Genomic DNA, 11,200 nt, shown 5'->3' with positions numbered 1-11,200 from the left:
TTAAATAGCTTAAAACAATGACCCCTTGTCCTGTTTTCAGTGCTAAACTTTAGCTCCGTAACATCTTTCATTTTAATAAATTTAAACAGCTGAATCATGTCCCCTCGGTCTCTTCTTTGCTCAAGACTGTACATTTTTAGCCTTCTAAGCCTGGAATCATAATCTAAGTGGGAAAGTCCACTTATTAGCCTTGTAGCCCGCCTTTGAACCCTTTCCAATATATTAATGTCTTTCTTAAGATAAGGAGACTAAAACTGAACAGCATACTCCAAATGGGGTCTTACCAAACTTCTATATAAGGGCAGAAGAACTTCTTTAGATTTATTTGAAATAGATCTATTGATAAACCCAAGCATCTTATTGGCTTTGTTGCTAGCAATGCTACACTGTTGGCTAAACTTTAAATCCTGACTTATTAGGACCCCCAGATCAGTAACTTTGTCTGCCTGACTAATGACTGAACCTTGCAAATAATAACTTGTACACTTATTTCCATGCCCTAAATGTAGCACTTGACATTTCCCAACATTAACAGCCATACCCCATTTATCAGCCCACTCCGTAATATGATCTAGATCCTCTTGCAGCTGATTTGCTTGTTCTTCATTTTCTACAGTCCCCATAACTTTGACATCATCAGCAAAACAATTCATGTTCCCAGAAATATTTTTGTGAATATCGTTCATAAAGACAATGAACAAAACAGGCCCTAACACTGATCCTTGAGGAACCCCGCTTAAGACCTCATTCCAATTAGAATAATTTCCCCTTACAACTACTCTTTGTTTCCTTCCGGTCAGCCAATTTTTTACCCAAATGAAAGTTTTCCCTCCTACTCCTATATCAGCTAATTTGCTAAGTAAAGCAACATGCGGTACCTTATCGAAAGCTTTTTGAAAATCAATGTAAACAACATCTACAGGCTTCTTATTGTCCAAAGCCATGGTAACTTTGTCATAGAAATGTAATAAATTAGTTGCACAAGATTTACCTTTCCTAAAACCGTACTGAAAACTAGTCGATTATTAGTCTCTAGAAAATTTACTATCTTAATTTTCATCAATGTTTCAAAAATTTTGCAAACCACCGAAGTTAGACTCACAGGTCTATAATTTCCCGCACTCCCTTTAGACCCTTTCTTGAAGAGCATTGTAATGTTAGCCAGCTTCCAGTCCTCTGGCACTGTCCCCGAATTATAAGAAGCATTGAAAATGTTTGCGATTACATCTGCTAATTCCTCTGCACATTCAACTAAAATTTTCGGATAAATATTATCTGGCCCCGGAGCCTTAGTCTCTTAAATTTTTTTCAAATGAAGTAAAACGTCATCCCTGGAAAATACAAAGTCCTCAAGCTGTACTATAGCTTGTGTCTTGTTGGTGTCAACTGTTGAGATACAGTTATCGTTAAAAACACTCGAAAAAAAGTTATTAAGAACATTAGCAATATCACTATCGTCCTGAATTAAAATTCCGTGCTCATCAACCAGTGGCCCAATATGACTATTTCGAACTTTCCCCGAATTAGCGTATGCAAAAAACCTCTTGGGATTCCTGTTTATGTTATCTGCCAGTCTTTGCTCCAACTCTCTTTTCTGAATCCGTACCAAATACTTAAATTTACGCCTTGCCTTACAATATTGGAGTCTATCTGCACTGTGACCTGTTTCTTTAAACCTATGAAAAGCAGCTTGCTTGTAATTTAGAGCGTCTTTAGTTTCCCTGGAGAACCACATTGGCCAAATTTTAGTGTTGACACCCTTTCTCCTAAAAGGAACATGATCCCTAACCGTATTCGCTAGATTTTCCTTAAACTCTGCCCACTGAAGATTCACATCGCTATTGTCCAATCCAGAAGAAAAAACAGCTTTCAAACTCTGCCGAAGTGCCACAAAGTCAGTATTTCTGAAATGGGGCACAAACCTAAAATTCTCTACTTTGTGCATATCAAATTTAATCCCAAACCTAATACTGTTGTGGTCACTATCTCCAATGTGTTCCCCTACACATAACCCCTGAACAGAGCCTTCCATGTCGCAGAAAACTAGATCTAAAATCGCGTCCTGTCGAGTACCCTGAGTTACAATTTGATCTAAGAAACTGTCACCAATTACTTTCAAAAAAACCTCTTCTCTGCTATTACTATGGTTAAAATTATTCCAATCAATTCCTGGAAAATTAAAATCTCCCATTATGATGACTGACCCCTTGCTAGAAATGTCACTAATAATACTAAACATCTGTTCGTCTTGACCCTGGCTTAAGTTGGGTGGCCTATAAATATTTCCCAAACGTAGTTTTTTGCCCTTATTACTAATCAACTCCAGCCAAATCATATCAATCTCATTAGGTTTATCATTAATTACCAATTCATTGCAAATTAAATTGTCTCTGACATAAAATAAAACCCCACCACCTCTTTTACCTACTCTATCTTGTCTAAACAAATTATACCCAGCAATAGATAATAAATCATCATCACTTTCGGTAGCCCATGTCTCGGTAACTCCAATAATATCCAACCTCTCTTCTATAATTATGCTTTTCAATTCTTCCATCTTGTTCCTAATACTACGAGCATTTGTATAAAAAACCTTAAGTAAGCCCATCTTACTTTTATTTAATGCTGCACGATTGTTTGAATCCCAAGTGTTAAAATCTTTTCTCTTATTAGCCACCCTATTTCCGTTTCTACTAAAATCCCGATAGTTAGTACCCTTTCGAATTCTGCTCCTTAAACCATGCCCCCCATTCCAACTTAGTTTTTTGATTCTGAAGCCTCTAAAACCAAACCACTAACCATTTTGACCCCTGTAGAGCTCAGATGTAGGCCATCCCTAGCAATCCAATCTCGTTTACATCTACTCCACACATCAATAAACCTGATACTACGCTTAACGCAAATTTCCTTGAGTACCAGGTTCATACACCTAGCCCGTTGGTTTAACCAACTCCTATGCACTCCATACCTGGGAAGCAAACCAACCACTTGGACATTTGCCGAACAGTTGGTTGCTTTGTCCAACAGGGAATCCCATTCCTTTGTAAACTCATCATTGTTACTATGACCTTCATCATTAGTTCCCACCCACAAAGTAACTACATCCTCTTTATTAAATACCCCCTTCTTTTCAACAACCCTATTTACATCTCTCACCCGAGCCCCTGGCAAACAACATCTAGCCACCTTACGTTTAACTCTGCCTGTTGAGTTTCCCACCTCACGCACCATTGAATCTCCCAAAATTATACCCTTTGTTTCCCAGTCAGTCGCCTCAGCAATAACTTTCCCCTTTACCTGTGGAATTTTCCCACTATCTAACACACAGCTGATTCCCACATCCTTTTTACTAACTTCCTCCTTTAATTCTGGAATATTCCCACTATCTAACACACAGCTAATGCCAACCTCCTTTTTGCTAACTTCCCCCTTTCCCTCTGGACTGTTTACCCCATCTACACGCCTACAGCCTAATGCTAACTCACCTTCCAAAGTAAGCATCCTAACTCTGATTTCTGAGAGTTCAACACAATTTGTGCAAATGAAATCCTTCTCAGACTCATCCTTCCCCTTAAACAAGCAGAACATCTGACATAGGTCACAAGAAATCCACTTGTCCCCTTTACCACTTTTAACCTCCTTCATTATGAAGGAGGTTAAGCTACTTACTGCTCCCGAATGTAATACTGCTCTAAATGAAGCTACTTACAGCTCCCGAGGGTTAATGAGCGATTGCTCCCTAGTTTATAAATATCAAGGTGTTTTATATTTAAAAAGCATGCTAAGAAAGAGTGGTAAGAAGCATGAAAATTGAAATAGTGAGAGAGATGGGCTAAGTTGTTGTTTAAGGCGATTTTCATGCATTGAAAATAAATGCTTCAAACATTTTTTGCTCATAAACTATTGTGAAACAATGCCTTATTGAGAAAATTGAGCTGAAATCAACGAGGAAACAGTACATTTCTATGAGAAAAATAAATTTAAGTTTGTAAAAACTGCTAAAGCAAAAATGCTAATTAAGCTGTGCTCAAATTTCTGCCTCTTCCTGGGTACATTCCGTGAATAGAAATAATTCTGAGTGCTAAATTATTTTAATTTGTGATTCTTCACACAATTGTTTTGTCTCTAATTCTAGTGAAATAGTTAGTTGTAAATGTATTTGATGTTTTCTGTTGGCAAAATTATTTTAGGTAATTTTTGTCTTAATGCACAAATTATTTACTAATGCACAGTGTTTAATATTTATTACAGATGGGTTTATCCGTTATTTGAAGTGATGATGCTACTTATGGAATTTACTGCATATCAACATTGCAAGTTTTCTTTTACTTATAGCTTAGCTTGAAATTTAATCTATGGATGCTATAAAAAGAGCCAGTTTTGCTTCTAAACAAATCAAAGCAGGACTTGCTCCATTAGCTTCTTTTGAAGACTTGCCTTCTGATGAATTAGAAAGTCCTGAAGAAGTAAGAGTTTGTGCTAGAAGTTCTCTTGAAATTGAGTCCATTAGTCAAGATCTTCAATTTCACACTCCGGATTCTCTTACTTATTCATCTCAGTCCACACCCCGTGTTGAAAGTGATTTTGATTCTCAATACACTCTTACACCTGGTGATCCATATCATGGTCAATCATCTAGTGATCTCAGAACTACATCATTATCTTCACTCTCAAAAGAAAGCACAGCTCTTAGTGCCAAACAAAAGAAAGGTTCAGCAGTATCTTTAGGAACATATGAATCTTCTGAATTGGAATACAGTCAAAGAAAAACATCATGGACAGATATTTTTAAAAATCATGATCAAAACACTTCTAAAAGTACTAATTCTGTACCAGCAGTAAATGAAAAAACCATAAAAAAGAAATCTCGCAGCAGTGATGTGTCCAAAGATTCTTTAGAGACAAAATCCAAAGAAAAGGGGAAGTTTTTATCAATTTTCAAGAAGAAAAGCAGTAAAAATATCAATTCTCCTGTTTCCTCTGATACTTTCATTTTACCAAATGAAAACCTAACTGAGTGTGTTCAAATTCCTGAAAATGTGTTGCAGCCAAAGCTAAATAATGGCAGTGTTTTTAAAGGTAAAGAAAATGAACTACCAGAACCTGAATTTTGTCCAACAATTACTGAAGTTCAAAATGACCTAGGTAAAGTAAATTCTGAATGTAGTAAAACAACTGACAATCATCAAATAAGCCACAAACAAAGAAATATAAGCGAAAAGTCATTTGAAAAAGAGTATAATATTTTATCTAAAGTTGATGGGAAACAAGTAGATCAACTTTCAAAAACTGAAAACATTAAAGCTATAGTTGAAGAATTCCTTGAATCATCAGAATCAGAATTAACATTTGAAAGTAAAGAGATTGTAGAGGAAAAAAAAGAAGATGATTTTGAAGCTGAAATCCTCCTGCCACATGATTTATCTGAAATAGAAGAAGATCCAGTTATGGAATCTCGGGCATTTACATTTGAAGTTTCAAAACATGTTGTTTTACCAACCCGACAAGAACGATTGAAGATAACTACTAAACCAATTGATAGGCCACGTAGTACCACACCCATAAATGTTGCCCCTTTAGAAGCATTTATACAATCTGTTTCTCCGACATTTGATCCAAAAGTGGAAAAAATTAAGTTGTCTTTGCCAGGGGAACAATTTACTGGTCGAGATAAAAGTCCGAAAAAATCATCAATAAAAAGTTGGGCAGATTTTTGTGAGAGAGGGCTTCATAGTCCTAGGATGCATAATAAAACTGACAGAGATGAACAAAAAAGCCCTTTTGATACTTTAGATGGTGCGTATGATGTGCCATATTTCACATCTAATGATAATTGGGCTGCATTTGAATCCAATTTTAAAAGCTCAGAACTGAATCGTTTTGGTGATAACTTTACCGTATCAGAAAATATTAAAAGTGATTCTAGTGCAATGCAAGTTTCAGATAATTATGTACATTTTGAAACCAATTTTCAAATAATTACTTGTTCTTGTGAATGTCATATAAATGGATGCAGTTCCTGTGGTGATTCCAATTTATTTGAACCTGAGAGCATCAAAGGAGAGTTAAATATGCAAAGGTGTTGCTGTCAGTGCCACAATAGAAAAAGTTGAGCTCAAGTTGGGCTAATTCCCAGAGACTGCTCAAATGCAGTTTGTTTACAATTGTATAATGTTGCCAATTCATATTATTCTGAACAAATAAAGTTTAATGTATTTGTTGATCATGCAAAACATTATAACTATATATAATTAATGAATGTTGAGTGTATCAATAGTTAAGTTTCCTAATTTATAACTAAAGCCTTATGCAAGTCTTTCAATTCAATGTTTGTTTTCATTTTCCTCATGGTGTATGGGTGAAAAATGCTCGAATGAAGTTTAGTTCTGATCAAGTGTACAAAATGCATTAGAGTATTTGAGTTTTCATTTTCTAAAAATTTAATGATAGTTACAGCAAAAATTATGAAAGATAATTTACTTTCAGTATTATGTTTTATCAGTATTATTTTTGCTTGTTTTGGGTAAGTTACTTTTCCTTTAGTTTTTGGTTGCAAAAGATGCGAGAAATAAATAATATTTATTTATTTTTAATGATAAAGGATCATTTAAATAATTCTCATAATTGAGCTGCTGTAGAAGTAACCAATTGTAACTTAATTTTCAGAATTTTCTCTTATTATAACATTTTAACTCTTTTTCATAATTAATAGATAGCTATGCTGCATGTCTAAAAATGACTAGTGTATTTGAAAAATGAAAAACAAAAATCAGGATGCGATACAGATAAAGTTTGTTACATTGTAATTGGTGAAGTTCCATGTGCAATGAAATTTATTCGAAAGTTCTGCAATTAAATTTACGGGCTGCCAAATGGAATTATGGATTTTTCGATAAGCCTTTTTGCAATTTTTCTTTAGGTTAACTTTCAAATGTACCAGACATTTTTAGATTTCAACTATATATATATATATATATACACACACATCTTCACACAATACAGTCATGCTGCCTAAATGTGCTGTGTAAAATATCCATAAACTGAATATATTTGTAATCAAGTTTTCATGTTGAAAATCAGAATATTATGCTGAAAATACTGTTAAATCTGTTTACCTGTTAAATACTTTATATTGCCCTAGTAAGCTTAAAAAAAAAAAAAACCTTCTATAAAATAGTAACTAACATTTATTTTCCATGTAGTTAAAAATTCCTTGAAATCATACACCTGATCATACTTTAATTGTTTAATAGTATGCTAAAGTAATATTTATAATAATCTCTGTCTAAAAATAGTTTTTGTTTTGCCACATTTTAATCTTTATTTTTAGTATTTATTGAATTTATTGACTATTTGTACTTTGTCATCACTGTGGTACACCCAATGAAGGATGCTAGTTATCTAGTTTATTATATTGCTATGTATTTTACATGTATTTTATGTATTAGTATATGTTTTTATTTTAATTCATTAAAGTAAATAGGTCCTTTTACAGAATTTTAAAATTTGTTTAATTTTTTGCTATGCAAAGCTTTTTGCTTAGGATGTTTTCCCGCTGTCACATAAGACATTTAATGAGCTTCTGGCAGTTTCATATCAAAGGAATTTCAGTGCAATTATTTGGAAAAAGGATAACATATTGGTAATATTTTGTTCTGTATTTGTATCCAAAGAAAAATTTATGAAAGGACCCACAACCTATAATATTTCACGCGTAACTTATTCCACTGTCACTTCCAAATTTTATTTCAAACCTTTTATGTAGTATTACATTGCTCTGACTTGCATTTTCTTTTTAAATCTGTGCAAGCTTCTGAGAGTTATTTTAACTTTAATACCACATACTTTGCACCGTTTTACAATGTTTAGTAAAAATTTAAAATAAATGAATAAAGAGATGTTTTTCTGTTCAAAAGACAAAACACAGCCTGTATTAATGGAAAATTCCTCACCTCCGTGACAGACCTTATCAATGTCATTATTTGAATGATGATCTGCCAAAAATGTAGCTTTTGAGGGATAGAAAGAAACAATGTATAAGGCAGGGATAGCTGTTCAAAAACATACAAGTATAGCATAACCATTAAACCAATCAGACTGCCCAATATGCAACTGCAAACTTGAAACACATTTTTCTTGAAACTACTTTTTTTAGTACGGTTGACAAGATATCTCAAGTTCTAATGCACCGATTTGTTTGAATTTTGTCACAGACTTTCTTAATACTATCAAAACTGTCTCCACATAGGGGTTTCTGTATTTTTGTTTTTTTACTATTTTTTAAAAATTACCAAAGTTGAAAAATGGAGCCAAAAATGACTTTTTTTTTATTCAAAAACCGCCATTTTGTGCAAATTTTTTCCCCCAAATTGGCTACATCCAGACAATTCTACATCCTTGTTTAATAACAGACAACCTTAATTCCATGTTTCAGATCAGCAGGGGGATTGGAATCTTGTCAACCTGTAGACACTTTTTTTTTCTGAGTCCCCACTTTGCCAACCTCTACTGATTTCAATTTTGAATTTTTCTTCCCACTATTATACATTTTTATGCTTCTCAAGTATCAATAAAAAACTGATAAAAAATTGATAGAAAAAATGGTCACAGTTTTTTTTACTATGCCCGCAAAATCGCCTCAAAATCGAACCTCTAGACTAGAATGCCCCTTTGAATGAAACTTGAACTTGGTCACTTGCCCATGACCAAGTTGCCTTCTTTGGTAATAAGGCCCTGAATCTTAACATATTTAATGCAACATTGTTAGATTGTTAGATTATGTTATATATTTTTGTAGGTTTCTTTACCTTACTTATAACAGTAGGGTTTGAATGATAGGGTTCAGTGAAAAATATAACTGGTAGAGTTGTTTCTTGAAGTTTTCTTGATCAGCCTTACCTATTTTGCTCAAACATTCTGGTGCTAATGATGGAAGCTGTAGAGACCGTATCAGTGAATTTTAAGTCTTTATTGAGTCATTTTAAGTGCTTCTTTTTAGAGCATTCGCATGCAATGGCGTACATAGCACCCCCGTGTTGCGGGGGAGGGGCACGTTCTGGAGAAATAATACTAATGTTAAAATTATGAAAAAAATTCTTGCAGGGGGAGGGGTGCATTATTAATCTTGCTGGGGGGGGGAAGGGCACTGAAGTCTATATTCGCAACTGTTTGTACAGGTAATTAACACTCTGCTATTGTTTCAAAAGCTTCATGACATACACTTCAACTACAAGTATCCAGCCCCTTTTAGTGATCAACTTTTTTAGATTCCTAGAAAAGTGAAGAGAAACTTGATGAAATGTGTGTTCAGTAACTTTTTTCCCCATAAAGCCCACAGTTTTCAGTAAAATTTGATTCATGCATACATTTGAAGACCAGCAAAGTATTGAAGATAATTTTTGGGTCATTCTGCATTGTCAAAAGCTGCAAGTTTTACAAAATAGTTTGATGTTATTCACAAATATTTTATAAATTTTTGGGGAAAATATCACTTATATTCATGAGATATAGGGTCTTACAGTAAAAATGAGTAGATTTGTGTGTGTGAATAAAACAAGCCCTGTGTTAGTTATTAACGAAATTCTTTTTTTTTATTTAAAATTCCCTTGCATGCCATTATGTATGGAATGTGAAAATGTTAAAATGTCGACTGCAGCTTCTCACGGTGGCACAGATAGGTTCACACGGTGACTGCATAGATCTGGCTTTAATTTGAGCAATGACCTGCATTATGTTGGCTTGAAAAGCATCGACGGATTGTGGCTTACTTGTATAGAACTGTAACTTCAGGAAACTGAATGAGAAAATGTCTGGCATTGTCAAATTGCATGATCTTGTGGGCAATTCACGACCATTCTGTGAGAGATAACCATACTCTCAAATCTTTCATGCAAAATAGCTTGTCTCGCCTTCTGTGTGGCCCGTAGCATTGTTCTGCTCAAACTATTGTCTACGTTTATGTCATTACGTTTGAACCACTAGAAATCAGTTATCATTCTGCAGCTTTCGCTGTTGGAGTAATGTTCTCACCAATGCCATTTTGAAAAAAAATATTAATGACACAGACAACCCAAAATCCGCACCAAACAGTAATTTCTGTGTATTTATTGTAGGGTTCATTGATTTAAATCAGCTTGATCAAAATCGGAATTAAACTAATGATTTAAATCAAGTGATTTTTTTTAAACAAAACCATTGATTGAAGTGAGTTGATTTCACATTATAAATTAATTTTGCATTTTTAGAATGTGTTGCTCTAATTTTAACTGTACTACATTATTCAATTTTAACTTCAACTGGCCAAACTACATACATCCCTCTTTCTGTGTGTGTAACAGATTTTCAGACTTTTTGCAATATTGTTTTTGCTTCAAAATAGATAGAACAATAGTTCAGAACAAGATAAAAATTTGCAGTTTTTCTTATACACCATGACCTATATAGTTCAAAAAAGAAAAATTTAACATATTATTTTGCACTAAAAATGTCATAAAACAAAATCACATCATATCTAAACATAATAATGTACTTATAAATGTTTAAAAAATATTGTACATTTAGCGAACTTATCCTAATTATAAGAGTAAGTTGAATGGATTCATTAGTTCAGATTGCTTACTTATCAAGGTTTTTTGCCTTCTTCATCCCAATTGAACAATTGAATCCATTTCAGAACTTTTTTTGAACTCAAAGCTGATAAATATAAAAAACTGCCCAATTAAAAATAAAAAAAAATCTTCTGAAAAGTATGAAAATTATAATTTTATGGAATAGTGGTACCGCTATTTCCTAGAATTATAGTTCTAGGGGGGGATGTAAATTTAATTTTAATCATGCTTTATATTAAAAGTGCAGTCTAATTATACCTATTATTAAAATTTAACCACTGCCATGAAATTAAAATAGCTAAAAAGTTGCTTTTTCATTTGTTGTATGAAACATATTATATTTTTAAATGTAAAGTAATAAATATCTACAAATTTTTGAGGATTAAAAAAAATAATAAATTAAAAAGAATTGACTTAAATAAAAAAAATCCGATTTAAATAAAAAAATCACAAACCCTGATTCATTCCCATCTGGTGAATCTCGTGTGGATTGGTGCCATCAAATACACTAGTGAAGGGCAACCTCATCTGCCGTAAAATGGTTACAACAAAACTCTTATTTTCATAGTTAAGTTCTACTATTTGGACATTCT

At 33.4% G+C, this 11,200-nt stretch overlaps 1 protein-coding gene across 1 annotated transcript; it reads left to right on the top strand.

Annotated features, from left to right (window-relative positions):
- Positions 1-4,355: 4,355 nt before the first annotated feature.
- Positions 4,356-6,128, top strand: LOC129219278 (uncharacterized). Its single transcript, XM_054853613.1, has one exon. The coding sequence runs from the start codon at positions 4,356-4,358 to the stop codon at positions 6,111-6,113; it is 1,758 nt and encodes a 585-aa protein (XP_054709588.1). The 3' UTR covers positions 6,114-6,128.
- The last annotated feature ends 5,072 nt before the right edge of the window (positions 6,129-11,200 follow it).

The sequence above is a fragment of the Uloborus diversus genome, chromosome 3 (genome assembly GCF_026930045.1).
Source record: "Uloborus diversus isolate 005 chromosome 3, Udiv.v.3.1, whole genome shotgun sequence".
In the NCBI taxonomy this organism is placed as follows: Eukaryota; Metazoa; Arthropoda; class Arachnida; order Araneae; family Uloboridae; genus Uloborus; species Uloborus diversus.
Note: the sequence above shows the minus strand (reverse complement) of the source record. Positions and strands in the feature narration are given on the sequence as shown.